The 14747-nt window shown below is 39.1% G+C and overlaps 3 protein-coding genes across 6 annotated transcripts; 1 reads left to right on the forward strand and 2 right to left on the reverse strand.

Annotated features, from left to right (window-relative positions):
• Window positions 1–1413: 1413 nt before the first annotated feature.
• LOC127265558 (protein BIG GRAIN 1-like A) lies at window positions 1414–2978 on the reverse strand. The gene has a single exon (XM_051295404.1). The coding sequence runs from the start codon at window positions 2765–2767 to the stop codon at window positions 1475–1477; it is 1293 nt and encodes a 430-aa protein (XP_051151361.1). The 5' UTR covers window positions 2768–2978; the 3' UTR covers window positions 1414–1474.
• Window positions 2979–7879: 4901 nt separating this feature from the next.
• On the forward strand, window positions 7880–9478 carry LOC127265552 (probable WRKY transcription factor 59). The gene is made up of 3 exons (XM_051295395.1): window positions 7880–8692; window positions 8816–8957; window positions 9070–9478. The coding sequence occupies exons 1-3, from the start codon at window positions 8437–8439 to the stop codon at window positions 9194–9196; spliced, it is 525 nt and encodes a 174-aa protein (XP_051151352.1). The 5' UTR covers window positions 7880–8436; the 3' UTR covers window positions 9197–9478.
• A 23-nt stretch (window positions 9479–9501) lies between these two features.
• LOC127265550 (protein PLASTID MOVEMENT IMPAIRED 1-RELATED 2-like) lies at window positions 9502–14140 on the reverse strand. Of its 4 annotated transcripts, XM_051295392.1 has the most exons (4): window positions 13562–13862; window positions 11099–13406; window positions 9908–10999; window positions 9502–9635 (listed from the first exon to the last, which is right to left on the reverse strand). In XM_051295392.1, exons 1-3 carry the CDS (start codon window positions 13698–13700, stop codon window positions 9916–9918), a joined length of 3531 nt encoding a protein of 1176 aa, XP_051151349.1. In that variant the 5' UTR covers window positions 13701–13862; the 3' UTR covers window positions 9502–9635; window positions 9908–9915. The 4 variants fall into 4 exon arrangements, with proteins under 4 accessions (XP_051151349.1, XP_051151350.1, XP_051151348.1 ...); XM_051295393.1 differs by lacking the exons at window positions 9502–9635; window positions 13562–13862 and adding an exon at window positions 13869–14140 and having other exon boundaries at window positions 9663–10999; XM_051295391.1 differs by lacking the exon at window positions 9502–9635 and having other exon boundaries at window positions 9663–10999.
• Between the last annotated feature and the right edge of the window lie 607 nt (window positions 14141–14747).

Genomic DNA, 14747 nt, shown 5'->3' on the forward strand with positions numbered 1-14747 from the left:
AGCAAAGTGGTAAACCACCTCAGCAGCCTCAAGTAGTTCACTTCAATCCTTACTCTTGACTCTTGTCCACTTTCTGATCCAAGCCGGCCCAATATTAATTGGGCCTAACGGGCTCATTTGACAAGATAGGACAGGCAAGCCCATCAAAATGGTAACGCGTTAGTGTCCATGAGACTGACTATAAACACATACGCAAATACGTTCCTTTAATGATAAAACAGTCCGTGTGACTGACTGACTGATTACTCGTCGTTACTTACACCTAATTCCTTTGCATTGCAGCTTAACTGGTGATTAGTGTAGGTCTGCGTCTACCTGTTTGTTGCAATTTCGCACTCGTCTTCAGTTTTCCTAATTAAGGATCACTGTTTTATTTTGGTACCACTACCGCAGTACTGCTATAAATGTCCCAATCTTAAATCCTCGTTACTATCTCTACCGGTTGCAGTTTAGTTACACTTATTATTCATGTCCCAGCATTCAACAGTGGCCATAAAGTCAGTGTGCTATGATGGTGATGATGCCATTTCCCGTTTCCACCCCTCTTATCTTTCTTGTAGTTGTAGTAATTTCACTATCCAGCCAAGGTCTTTAAGGGAAATGAAATTCAAACCAGTTCAATAGTGGGAAAAACAAATTATTATTATTTTTTTTTAAAAGAAAAACAAAAAGCATTCATTTGGTCCTTGACCAAGACTAGGAAGAGAAAATGATTGGTGTAAAATAAAGAGGGAGGAAAAAGGAAAAACAAACCAATGTCGAAGAGGACAGAATCAAATGAGGGAGGGAAGAGGGCACTTAACTTTAATTGGAGTGTTGGCCTGGGGATCTGTGGAGCACTATTTTTTATTCTCTATTCTCAAGCAACAAATAAATTCCCTTCCCTTCCCTTTCCTTCATTGAAATCAAGAAAGCTAAAGAGCCAGATCTCTTCACTTTCCCTATTCCCATGGCCAAGATATTATCTCCTTTTTCCTTTAATTTTTTTCGCAATCGATGATTCTTACTTCTTTCGATCTCGAATCTTCACTTGTGCAACATTGGTTTTCTTTTGGTTTCTACATGTATACAGACATATATCTATATATTCTTTGTTGAGAAGTCAGAATGTGTCATGGTCACAGTAAACCAACCAGGGCCCGGCCTGCTGCTGCCCACCTTCTCATACCCTCCAATTCCCTCCTTTTTCAGGGTTTGTCGCCATTCCCAGGAACGCTTTTTCCACGTCGAGTTGGAAAGTGTCCCACAGATATAGTAAAAATGCAATCGGAGATATAAAGTGTGCGTAATCAATCCAATCCAATCCGATCCAAATTCAAAAGCACTGTGTGGAAAACAGAGCAGACTGTCTCTACTCAGGAAGGAAGGACAGACAGACAGCACAACTTGCTAAATTCAACAAAGACGACGACAGATAGTAAACAAATGTTATTCATCCCAATGTAGTAGTAGTAGTAGTTGTTGTTGTTGTTAATTAACAAATCAAACCACGATTCTTGTCGAAACGGGTCGTTTCATACACTGGAAGTTCTTCGCAAAATCTACCCTCCCCGAACAACGACAAGTGATCCAACTCGAATAGATCCGAACTCGAGTCGCTCCCTCCATCCTCGTCAATGTCATAATCATCATCATCGTCGTCCTCATCATCATCTTCATCCAGAATAATTTTCTTCGAATCATCACTACCCCTTTTCCTGTAATAGCTCCTCAAAGCATCTATGGAGGCCTCTTCAAGTTTCCTGCTTTTCCCCCTTTTGCTGGTCGGTTCATTCGGCGGCAAGGGAGGCCTCCCATTTCCGTACTTGTCGTCGTCGTCGTCGCCGCAGTCATCTTCTTCATCGTATATGCACTTGTGCCCACAGGGCCTCGAATCTTCGTCCACGATCACACTCACCGGATGAAATCGGACCGTCCTCTGAACCCCTTCCCGCATCTTCTCCCTGGATTTGGGGGAGTATTTGCTCAAACAGGACCTGGAGAAGGACGAGGCTGATGAGCAGGTGGATGAGGAGGGGGGCCTGGGGTTGGAGGATTTCGAATTATGAAAGCTTTTGTCGGATTCTCCATGCTTGGCCTTGGACTTGTTCCCGTTTGCATTGCTGCTGAAGAGTGAATTGATAAAGGTCGTGAGCCTCCCCCCGGGCGAAATAGGCTGCTTCATTTTCTTCAGGTTGGCGTAAATCTTGAGTGCCCTGGATTTGGACTTGATCAAGCCATCTTCCACACTGTCGTCCTTTTGATGTGTTTTGTAATCATCAAAAAAGGAACAATCATCTTGAACAGGCTTCCGGGCAGTAGCGGTGCGAACAGGCTTAGGCCTGGGCCTTGTTGTGAAGCACGAAACCTTGGTCTTGGTTGTCGGGCCGAAGAATTCCGTGTCGGAGGAGGAGGAGAGTGTGCCGGAACTGTCGGAGGAACTCGACGTAGAGCTGAAGAAGAGCAGATCATTGTCGTGCTTGGGTTCCAGGTCCGGAAACAAGGTTTTACTGGAAGCTACTTTCCGATCATCCTCTTCTTTTGTCATCCAACTCTCAACCAGACACGCCCTTCTGAAATAGTCGGCAATGTCCTTACGATCGCCGGTGCTGCACTTGGCCCTGAATCCGCCGCCCTGCCTTGTCTGTTGGAAATGCTGCTCTTCCTCTTCCGGGTTCCCGTCAATGGAGCGGTAGATTTCATCGAGAAGAATGGAGGAAAATGACGGCATGTCCTTGTGGGTTTCTGGTCTCGATTTATAAACTGGATCTTGGCGTGGCTTCATCATTTCTTATGAAGTTGTAGTAGAAGAGAGAATGGGAGGCGATAGACCGAGGAAGTGAAGTAGGAAGAGAGAGAGAGAGAGAGAGAGAGAGGGAGAGGAACAAAAAGGAAAGAAGTAATGTCGTTAAGGTAGGGGGAATTTCGGACAGCGATAAAGAGGAAAATTGGTGCAAATTAAACTGGTGCTTTGATTTCAAGGAATTGGGAATAGGAAAGACAGAGGGAGGGAGGGAGGGAGGATTTATATACATACACATATATAAATAAAGCACTGAGTCACACTCACACTCACTTTCACTCTCTCTGTCTCGTCTCGTCTCGTCTCGTCATCACGCGGCCGGGCCAGTCTACTCTACTGCATTGCATTTTTAATTTAAGCATTTCTTGGGATTATTATTAAATGTTTATTTCTTCTATACTTTCCTCTTTTCTTTTTTTTTTTTTTTTTTTTTGTGGAATAAAAAATTGATTCCCGTTGCATTTAGAAGATGATTACATATTCTTTCCATAATTATTAAAGGATGGGATGGGATGGGGGAAGTGCATAATTAATTATTCAATGATGAAAGATTTAAATTCAAATTTAAACTCACAAAGGAGTTTATTATGGCACACTAATGATGGAGTTGCGGTTTGGTTTGGTATTTCAATGATATGTATGTATGTATGTATATATTAAGAATGGAGGGTGGCTACATTTTTAATAATATAGTAGCAAATGCAAAAGCTTTCCTTAGCTTTGAGGCGAGTAGTCCAGTTCCAGTAATGAATGGAAGGAAGCAAGCCAAGGAGAAAAAAGGTTAATTAGAAAGATGAAATGGCATATAAGGAATATATGTTTGAATGGCTTGCTTGTGCTTCCTTCCTTGTGCTCTCAGGTCTCAACGGAACAATGCCTTTCCCCCAATATGCCATATCATGTTCCCTTAATTCCACGTTGCAACTCTTGGAGGGTATATAAGTAAATTCAAATCTATTTATGATCCCTAACAAACGCGGAATAATTTGGCACCAAATTAGAGACAGGAACGTTAGAGGTAGCAGTGCACATGCACATGCACCACCTCAATATTTATTAATTAATTCATTCATTCATTGCCATGCCCATGGCCAGACGCCGGGGAAAGGGAGCTATATGAACGATAGTAATAATATATTATTAATTGATGGAATTATTTATTAGAATATTATAATTAATGATTATTAGTTAATTAAGCAGTAGCATATATCTTTACAGACTCAAAACTCAAATATGAATCATTTGATTCACTTATAACATTACTCAAAATACACACACGTGTAGTAAATGAGGGAGCTAGTCATCAGACCCATGCCTCTCCTTGCTTCATCCCATATATGAATATGATGCGATCCTAGCTACAGCTTGTCATCATCATCACACACACATTCTACTACTATGGATTATTTGTCTCTCAGCTCCTTGTTTTGCTGCCGCTGATATCACATTCGGACTCCCACATAGATATTAACTACTACTACTTATTTATATCGATCGATTGGACTAATGTCGTGCGTGGTCCTTATTGTCTGATTTGATGGGATTCATTTTCTTGCTTCACCATCTATGAATATCTGATAGATATTATATCTTCTCTATTTTAATTAATTAGTTACTATTGAGATATTTTAAACCCCTCTTGTTTATGGCTTTGATTAATTATATTTTCATTATTTTAGATTAAGATGTTACTCCCTGTATGTGTTATTATTATATGTATCTATGGACTAGACTGGACATATGGTATTCATTAAACCTGTTTGTTAGGTTAGATCAGGTTGAGGATCAAGTGTGTGTGTGTTTTATTTAATTTTATTATATATATATATATATATATATATATAAAAGCAGCAACAACACATGAGAAATTGTAGTAAGGGATATATGTATATATATATATATATGTATACACACACATATAGGAGGCGAGGCCGGCCTCGCTGGGACCATGTACGTAATATATAATCCATGCATATATCCGATATCTCCGACTCCATCCTGATCGATCCCATGAATGGATGTCTGCTGAAGCTGACAGCACCAGATCTAATCTAACTAGCTAGATGGATGGATGATCCATCGGTCCTAGACTCCTAGTAGTAGTATGTACTCCAGACTCCACTAATAAATGTAGTTCTAATAGTGTCATGCTCATGCATGCATTCCCACGTGCATGCAGCAGCAGCAGCAGCAGCAGCAGCTGGCCTGGGATGTGTATATATATATATGTTGTCGTCACGTGCGTGCACGTGTTAGTGTAGTGTTAGATACAACTCCCCTCCCCTCCCCTTCACTCTCAGGCCCCGCCTCGAAAACCTTCAGTCTTAATTAATTCTTATGCATGCATACATATCAGTATGTATTACCATTTCTATTGGTGTTTCCCTAAAACATCCATAATATTGAATTGAATTGAATTCTTGTGCGTGGCTCGTCTCCCTCTCTCTCCCTCCCTCCCTCCCTAGTTTATGCTTATAACGCGAGTATTTATTTGGTAGGTAGGTAGGGTAGGGCAGGAGCGGAATTGAATGGGCATGGATATTGAAACTTGACTGACATCGATCGATCAAGCCGGCGAAAACGACGCTGCCCCTTCTGCCCTGCCCTGCCCGGCTTGCTAATTACTGTTAATTAATTATTAACACATGCATTTCCCATCCATTTCATTTCCTTATCCATTCTACGGATCTACGCGTAGACGACGTCGGCACTGCATGCATCGCATCTTCAGAACATACATACATACATACCTTTTTCTGGGGTAGGGGCCTGCCTCTGCCTGTCCAGGTCCAGCAGCCTTGAAATGTGTTGGCTACCTGAAATTGTATATATAGTTATTTATTTGGGCCTCTATATTAAATAATTTGGGTATATATGCCCTGTCTTTTCTCAAGTAATACTTTTTCTTAAATTCTTTTCACATAATTAGAGATGAGAGTGTAAAGATGAATAATGTGTTAATTAATATACACATTATTGACAGACACTTGTTTGGGCCTGTAAGATGTGGATTGGTGATCTATTATTTTGGGTTCGACCCACGTGCGCGGGCTAGGCCCATTGGGAAACTATAAAGCCGTCATCATCATCGTCAATCACATTCACATTCACACTACCTGAGTTGAGTGAACTTGACTGCTTCGTTCCCTCTCTCCAACTCTTGTCCGATTTCTCCGGAATTCCTTCACCACAGTAGTTTAATTAATTTGTTTCACCTTGCTTATGGTTTATTCTACGTATTAATTCTTTCATCTCCTAGTTAATCAATATAATGTTCCACAGGTTTGTTGTCTATGGTGTTGGGTTCTGTTACTGTTCGCTGGTAAAAGTTACAAGGAAAGCAATGTTAATGAAGGCTGTGCTGTGTGATGTGTGATGTGTGATGTGCTGAGATAGACAAGTATGATATGATTGTATTGTTTTTATCTCCTTGTTATTGTTAGTTACCCTGTCTGTCTGTCTGTCTGAGATACTGGAGCTAGCTGTTTTCTCGTTACCTGGCATTCTCTATAATGCTATCGCTTTCTTATGAGATTATTATTATGTGTAAGATTGTTTCACCTCATCTTTTGAAATATTATGTTCTCTGACTAAAGATGAGGTGAATGTAGGGTACTCACTCATACTATATTTGTACTGCTCTTACAATATTTTTATAATTAACAGAATGAATGGTTCAACGGTCAGATCAGTCAAAAGAAAACATTGATGCACATCCAGAGATAGATAATTCGGCATTTTTCCAGCATGTTCCTGGATTGCTAATTTCTTCCAACTGTTAAATGATAAAAAATTTTAATTTTTAGAAAATATGCACATTTGCTTATTTATATATTACGGATTAACTTATATTTTTAGAAAATTTCTTGCCTTTTTTAATTTCATGTGCTGTGTAATTAATTAATAGAAATGATATGGGAATGGGAATTGGGATTATTATACGGGAATGGGAATCGGGATTGGTGGAGCAAGTATTTAATAAATAAAATATCATATTAAAATTTAAATTTAAATTTAAATACAATTAAATAAAATTTAACATATATATTTTGATAAAAAAAAAAAAAAATGTTTCAAAAATTTTGGACCTTAAGCATAGGTCCGAGTGGTCACGCCTATGACCGGCCACAATGTGACTAGTTTAAGACAACAGCAGTAGTCTTATTTTGGAGGTTAAAATCTAAATTTTAAAGCCAGTTTATAAAATTCATCAAAAAAGCATATTGACATCGGCCATGGTCTAGAGGCATAATTTTGGACGTGTACAGTCCTTGTTGCCTCATGTAGTCGTGGTGACATTGAGCCGATTTTATTATTATTATTTTTTTTAATCTCCCCCGGAGTTTTGGAAAAGAAATTTGTAGTGGAAAAAGCACAATGAATACGATGAAATCGATCATTAGTCGCAATAGATATTTTGGTAGAGAAGAAATTGGAGAAAATACAGATGTTTGAGGATGGAGTGTGTTCTCTCTTTTTAGTAAAATAAAACTATTATACAAAGTAAAGTTTTATATGAAGATTTTTTTCATTTTAAAGTTGCAGTTGCTCTTAGCTTCTGAATTGTATTGAGAGAAGTACAGAAACTTGGTCATTTTTAAAAAGTTTTAAAACTAATAGAAAAAATAAATATTTAATAAGATATTTTTAAAAATAAATTGTTTGAATAATGGAGAATAAAAAATATAACAAGTGTCTGCGTAAAAGTAGTGGTTAGTTAGTTTGGCACTGGTACGTTATTTTTGGTGATTGATGTTTCTACAGAATTTCAGCAGTGAATGAAGTGAGGCAAAATTAAGGGACATTCTGAGTGGGTGGGCGTCACAGTGCAGTGCAGGACAGGGCTCTGCTCTCTTTCAAAATTCAATTCAATTTCATCATTGCCTCTACTTTGTTTCTGCTTATGACCAGACCAGACCAGACCAGACCAGACCAGACGATGACCCAGACAAATACAAGTCTGCTTGCCTTACATTTAACGACCGTGACAAACCCGAATTCTTCGCCGCGCAGCGCAGCGCAAGAGCAAGTCAATCTTAATTATTCTTATTATTATTATTGGCCCAAGTAAATAAACATTTTGATGTCAACACTAAGCAACGACTAGGTATCGTCGTCGTCGTCGTCGTCGGGTCGGGGCGAGGCCCGGCCCAGGACCATCTCTGATGGATCATGGAAGAGATGTTGCATGCTAGTGATGGATTGATCCGATAAGCTGGCTAGCTCGGTTGGGCACTAACAAACAGTCAATCCTGAGGCTCAGACTCGGACCCAAATGAGATTAGATTAGATGAGCTGAGCTGAGAAGAGAAGAGAGGACTCTTCTTCTTCTTCTTCTCCTTCTTTCTTATTATTATTATTATTCGTGGAGTGCAGATGAGAAAAGTCGACGCACGAGTCCTCTCCCCGATTCTCTGCACATCATATGAATATGAATGAATGGGTGGGTGGGTCCCCACTCAGTTCCATAGCCATCACCACTGATAAGCAATCTGCACCCACTACGAACCTTCTTTATACATTGCACGAAGCTCCCTCACCCTCACCCTCGCCACTCACACCTCTCTTCCTGAGCTAGCTCTCCCTCCTTTTATACATAAATAGATAGATAGATAGATAGATATAAATACGCATAAGCTGGCTTGCTTGCTTACATGGGCCAATGCACCCCAACTGTCGTATCATATCCTAATTCTACTGACTATATCATGGCTGGCACTGGCCCTGGCCCTGGCAATCATCCCATTACAGACATCTCTGCTTTCCAGGAATCATTCGAGATTGCTGATTTCTTGCACATCTATGACCAGTGGATTGAGGACACCACCCTTCCACCCTCCTCTGCACCTCTGCCGCCTATCAATTACACTCCCCAGCAAGCCATCTTTGCCGACACCACCTTCCAACAAGGTACTACTACTCTACTATCAATATATAGTAATCGATAACATCATACACAAACCATCAAATATATGCATGCATCTATAATCATGTTGAAACTGTCCAATTAACATATGTCTCTGATATCATCAGGACTAGGAGAGAGTGCAAGGGAGAACATAGCAAGGGCGGATAAGGTTGCCTTCAAAACCAAGTCAGAGATCGAGATACTTGACGACGGTTTCAAGTGGAGGAAGTATGGCAAGAAGATGGTTAAGAACAGCCCCAATCCAAGGTACTGCCAGCCAGATCATTCTCAACCGATGCTTATCTGTTGTTTTAGCACTGCTAATATTCCATGTCGCAAAACTCATGGAGTTGCAAACTGTGTGCCAATGTAACTGCAGGAACTATTACAAATGCTCGGTGGAAGGGTGCCCCGTGAAGAAGAGAGTTGAGCGGGACACAGACGATCCGCAGTATGTGGTAACAACATATGAGGGAATCCACAACCATCAGGTGCCTTTAATCTAAGATCAATCAATTCAGTAATTGTAATAAGACGAGCATCCTTATTCTGTAACCAATATTTCCCCTAGAAGGAGGGCGGAAGGGTGAGATTACCTTTTGAAATTTGGTCCCAGACTCCTGAATTTGATGAAGGAGGAGGGGAACGAGTTCAAAGCTTTTGTGTTAGAATTTAGGATATAGACATTTAGGGTGCCCCACAGGACATCTAAGAATCCCTGTTCCTCCATGTATCCAAACTTTAAGTAGTTGAATTATATGCTTCTGAAAATAGAAGTTAGAACTAAACCAAGAAAAGTATATATATAACAGGCATTTTCCACAACGCAGATGAAGCAAAACTATTACAGATTCACCAGCATCCATGAAATGCTTTTCCAGTGCTGATTAGGAAGCACTTGCAACTCTCAACCCTTGAAACTTGGCAACTTGCTAGAGCCACCATCTAAAAAATCATGAAAAATAATAAGAATTTGATAAAATTTGAATCAGCCTAGTTGCTTAAATTTGCTGATGCATTTCTGCATATCTGTACATGGATGCACTCTTTAGCAAGTCTTATCATTTAAGCTGAAAACCATGTTTAGTTACATTTGGACTGCCTTCAACAAACCCCAAGGGGGGTCAGATTCTACAACACGGCAGTCATACCTCCAAACTGATCATATGTCATGTATATATTGAACAAAGAGGACAACCCCAACTAGATTGACTAACCTATCTTCTTACTTCTGCTGGTAAACTGAAGCCTCACTCGGAAAAATGATATCAGGGTTTCTTATGTGAACATTCAGTGCAACCAGGTCATCCCACAGGACAGCTTCACCTTGAGATGGGGGAGCTATACTCCATAAAACATCCCTTTGCGACGCCTTTCTCATTATTGCCATGGATGGTTTTACAATTGCATTGGAAGTGGAAATAGGATGCCTGTTGGTCCTAGCACTGCCACTAGAATACAACCATCTGGCCCCAGATTGATGCTGTCTACTGGTTCCCCATAGGTGTTCATTCGCAGGGGAAAGTTTCAGACCAGCAAGATGGACATTCAAGACTTTAAACTGTGGAATTCCTGCCCCACAACTTTGGTTTTTCTGAAATCCATTCCCTTCTTGTGTTAAACTATCATCCAGACTAACCCGTTCTGCATGGCAACTTTTCTCTGGTGAGAAACATTGCAATCCTGGTTGGGAGGGTGAGTAAATCCTCTGCACTTGAACCAAAGCAAGCATAGCAGGACCAACCATTTCGTAATTTCGCAGAGGATCTCTAAGCTGCACTTTCAGAACCATAGTAAAGTTGTTCTCAAAAATACCACCACATGTTCCATCCAGTAAGTTGAATCTGTGATCTTCCTTTACAAGCTGGCCTCTGTCAAGATCCATATATTTGGCACAATGCGCTGCCAGAACTTTCAAAACGTTTTTATCAGTTTCAATTGTGCCATCAAAATCTCCAGAATCCATCCTGATCCATTCCTCTAATGTCACAGCATAGTTAACTAAATCATCATCATCCAGAGCCTGCAAGCCTGAATTTGTCGAAAACTGGATCCAAATGTTTGAAGGAGATTCTTTACATTGCATACCAGACTGAATCTTTAGCCCTTCGATCAGAAGTCCTTCTATATTCCGTATGGCCAGAGGAACAAGATTCTTGATACTTACATACTCGGATTCCATATCCTCTGAACTAGTGGATGGGTCGAGGCAATCAGAACTCCGAACATTAATAAATGGTTGATCCTCGGATGCCTTTTTCTCACCAATTGACTTAAGCCCAATCTCTGGTGCATGCAGCAAAGATAATCTGTGCAGTAAAAAGGAAAAAATTAATAAATGCTCTTAGAATTAAAATAAAATGAACTAAAAAATTTGCACCCAAGTATCAGTTAGTCGATTAACAGACCTCGTGGAGGCATCTGATCCAGATTTTGTTTCTGAAAATACTTGTTGTATGGTTTTCCCTGTGATATCTTCCAAATGCATCAATTCTTTACATTGTATAGACATCCTTTCCACCCCCTGGGATGCCCATTGCTGTAGAATATCTGTGGCAGAAAATCCCATTGCAGCAGGTAACACAATTGGAGGAGAGACTTGCACAATTAATTTGGCATCGTTTATAGCATTTTGGAAAAGTAAGGGATTCAATGACCGCAAGAAGCCACCATCTCTAGTCCGAATTATTGAACCCAGGCCATCTCCAAGGGAAGGTAATTTCAATGGCTGTTCACCTGAAGGATAGACTGGACTTCCAAATCCACCTGGACTGGCACGAGGAGAATTCCGGAAAGCCTTTTCATTGAGACCCCACTCCTCCATTAAAGATTCAGTTTCCTGGTATTCAAGCATTTTAGCATTTCTTCCATTTCTCACCTTCCAGGATGGACTAACATGGTTTTTTCTTTCAGTTGTTTGAAGGCTAAATGAAAAAACCGTATCATCTGAACTTTCCAGTCTGTCATAGCCATGGGGAACCAGACAGCAAGTATCCTGCTCTTCCATTAAAAAAGTATCAATGATGGGGTCCTCAAAATCTGTATTGTCCTCTCTGAACAATTCTAATAAGTACTTACTGGAAGACTCAGAGCTTCCACCAGAACTTAAGTTAACCGGACTCTGCTCAATGTTCAACATTTTGAGAAAATCATTCTCTATAGATTCTGCAACATCATCCAAGTTCACAAATGTAGTGGAATTGATTACATCATAACCACACTTGCTTGTAGTGCAATTTGCTTGCTCATAAAACTTGTTAGTGTCTACCACAGGATCCGAATGAATTGATCTAGGTGTCAGCATGTCACAGGAATCTGACTGCAGTTCAACATTTGGTTCTTTATCAGATCTGCTTTGGAAGTTGGATTCTGTAGCATCTGTTGCACTGTCGTTCTGCCCATGCTTGCTTGCATCAACCTTTGATGTCCTTTCAACATCCACATCAAAACAATCACCTTCGTTGAAGATGTCTGCAATATTTATTATCTCTACAAGAGAGCTATCAAATCTTTGACTATTGTTTTGTTCTGTGCAAACCTGATCCTCCGTAGATACTTCCACACCATGCTCGACTACATTAAGGCCTGTGTCATTGTATGCATGCATCATGTTTCCACCAGACATCGAATTTACAGTGTCTAGTGTCTCATGAAAGAGGTCAAATTCTATAGAATTCTGCACCTTCCCCTCCTCAAGCTTCTGATATAGTAAACTGATTGACTTTCCAAGCTCCAATTCCTTGTTTAAGATAACCCCATCAATAAACTTTATGCCTTTTGACTGATGGAATGACTCTTGAGTTGATATGGTCGGGACACTGCCAAATTTATGCAACTGGTTGACTCTACTACTATGAAAATCAGTAGAATGATCCATCCTTATGGAACTATCATCTCTCAAAGGAAGAGGATCTTTCACAAAATATTTTGGATCATACGAATTACCATCCAATACAGAAAACCCAAAACTAACATTGAGCACAGCTCCTTCACCCTTTCCAGAAAGCTTAAAACAAGTGGTCCACTTCCCCGAGTTTCTGTTGTCTCCTCCCAATTCCTCCAAAGTAAGTGGGAGTAACCTAGTTAGATCAATCCAGTGATTCCCAATGTCAACATCTTGCCCGTGTGGATCAATCACAGATGTATGAAGCAGGAAAAGCTTGGGCTCATACTTAGCTAAATTATGGGCCCCAGGTCTATGTGCATAGATGATAGAATGGTGCGTAAGGGTCTCCTCAAGCTCGGTTATTCCAGCACAGACTGGAACAAGGCGAGTCCGCAACATGTTCCCCTTTTGCTTCCAAGTAACACATAAATTGAGGCCATTGAAATCTGAAGACAACCCTTCAACAGCATGGACATGAAGAAAGAAACAGCAACTGATTCGATGCTGGCGGGAATGCATAAGGGCCTTTAAAGGCTTCCAATTCCATATTGATGATTTCTTGTCCTTTCGTGAGGAACTTTGGATTGATGATTTCTTATCCTTATCCGACAAACTTTGCATACTGACTTTAGATTTAGATTCTAAATTACCAGTAATAGTGGTCACACTTGGCTGATCTTCCAATGATGAATTAAATGTTTTTGGCGGCAAATAAAGGGCTTTGCTAATTTCTTCAATGTCGCGTAACAAAATCTCACTATTGAAATCCTCATCTTTTCCTGTCCTAGAATCAACTTTCGACGGCATCATTGTCACTTCCGAAGCAAAAACTATATAAAAGAGTATGCAAGTTTTGAATTAGTAAACCACAAATAGGATAGAAATGAAATAAGTCAGAAATTTAAAATATGTCCAGTTATCCCATCATCAATAGCCAATTAGGAAAAAAAAAAAATGAAGTAGGTGTGCTTGCGTGAATTCTTGCCTTCATTTCCTTCCTCGTTTCGATTGCTTGGGAAAATCAACCAAATAAAAATTAACGAAATCCTTCGTTGCAGTTCAACGTATAACATGAGAAACAAGATACAGCAGCTACAATTAAGCAATGAAACACACAAATACATCGATAAAAACCAACTACATACCCGGCCAGCTGACTTAACAACAATAAAACGAAAAACCCAGAAGTTTACGGACCAAAAATGAAGCTAACGCATAAGATCGAGCAAAATCCGGCCACGAAACGAGTAAATCCTACGAAAGTGAAAAGAAAACATATCTTTGAAACTTACACAAATTGAATCAAGAGGTAGTTAATGTGGAACAAGCTTCATCGCTGTTTTTGTCTTGATGTGTGTATGGACGGGTGCGAGTGTGGGTGTAGCTGGGGAGGAGGAAGATATTATTGGATTTGGGGCTGAGTGGAAGGATGCCCAGTACATCCAACTTTGGACTCTTGTGTAGATCGTCAAATTGCAGATTTCACTGCCTCTTGAGTTTCTACCTTAGAAATTGCGCTCTCTCCCTCTATGTGTTGACATTTATGCTAGCAATCCCCCGTTCATGTTCACTTCGTCACTACACATACATAAGAAAAGGAACTTCCTTCTTCCGTTAGCAAGGGATTTTCCCACTTTATATTATACTAATATCTATTTCTATTCCTAGTAGTATTAGTATAAATTATGTTTAATAGCTACCGTACGATTTTATTATTTTTATATAATTAACAAATACTTTCTAATAAGGTGTAAATTTACTCACTTTTTTTTTTTTTTTTAATGTTGATCTTTATAATAATTATTATATTAAAATATAATACAAATCAATCAAAATACTTAATATTAATATAATAATATTTATATAAAAATTATGCAAATATAATAGATATTTTTAATATTAAACAAAATGTAAATTGATACTACGGAACAGAAGGAATATTAATAAATTTAATATATATAATTAAAAAATATATTTCAATATTTTAAAATTTATATAATAATAAAAATATATAAAATATGAATATTACTAAAAAAACATAAATTTTATTTATTTATAATTAATATAAATTAATTTTGTAAAAAAGAATTTAAATATAAATAAAAATTATATTTTTAAAAAAATAATTATAATTTATAATGTTATATATTATATAATTAATTCAATAAATT

This window comes from Andrographis paniculata, unplaced genomic scaffold (assembly GCF_009805555.1).
Source record: "Andrographis paniculata isolate CXL003 unplaced genomic scaffold, ASM980555v1 Contig73END, whole genome shotgun sequence".
In the NCBI taxonomy this organism is placed as follows: domain Eukaryota; kingdom Viridiplantae; phylum Streptophyta; class Magnoliopsida; order Lamiales; family Acanthaceae; genus Andrographis; species Andrographis paniculata.

What these genes read in the sequence shown, in the direction of transcription:
- LOC127265558 (XM_051295404.1), bottom strand. Translation starts at nt 2,767, where the DNA reads ATGATGAAGCCACGCCAAGATCCAGTTTATAAATCGAGACCAGAAACC.
- LOC127265552 (XM_051295395.1), top strand. Translation starts at nt 8,437, where the DNA reads ATGGGCCAATGCACCCCAACTGTCGTATCATATCCTAATTCTACTGAC. An exon ending in CGACACCACCTTCCAACAAG is followed by an intron (nt 8,693 to 8,815) that starts GTACTACTACTC and finishes TGATATCATCAG; the next exon opens with GACTAGGAGAGAGTGCAAGG. An exon ending in AAGAACAGCCCCAATCCAAG is followed by an intron (nt 8,958 to 9,069) that starts GTACTGCCAGCC and finishes ATGTAACTGCAG; the next exon opens with GAACTATTACAAATGCTCGG.
- LOC127265550 (XM_051295392.1), bottom strand. Translation starts at nt 13,700, where the DNA reads ATGTATTTGTGTGTTTCATTGCTTAATTGTAGCTGCTGTATCTTGTTT. An exon ending in AAACGAGGAAGGAAATGAAG is followed by an intron (nt 13,407 to 13,561) that starts GCAAGAATTCAC and finishes TCTTTTATATAG; the next exon opens with TTTTTGCTTCGGAAGTGACA. An exon ending in GGATCAGATGCCTCCACGAG is followed by an intron (nt 11,000 to 11,098) that starts GTCTGTTAATCG and finishes TTTACTGCACAG; the next exon opens with ATTATCTTTGCTGCATGCAC.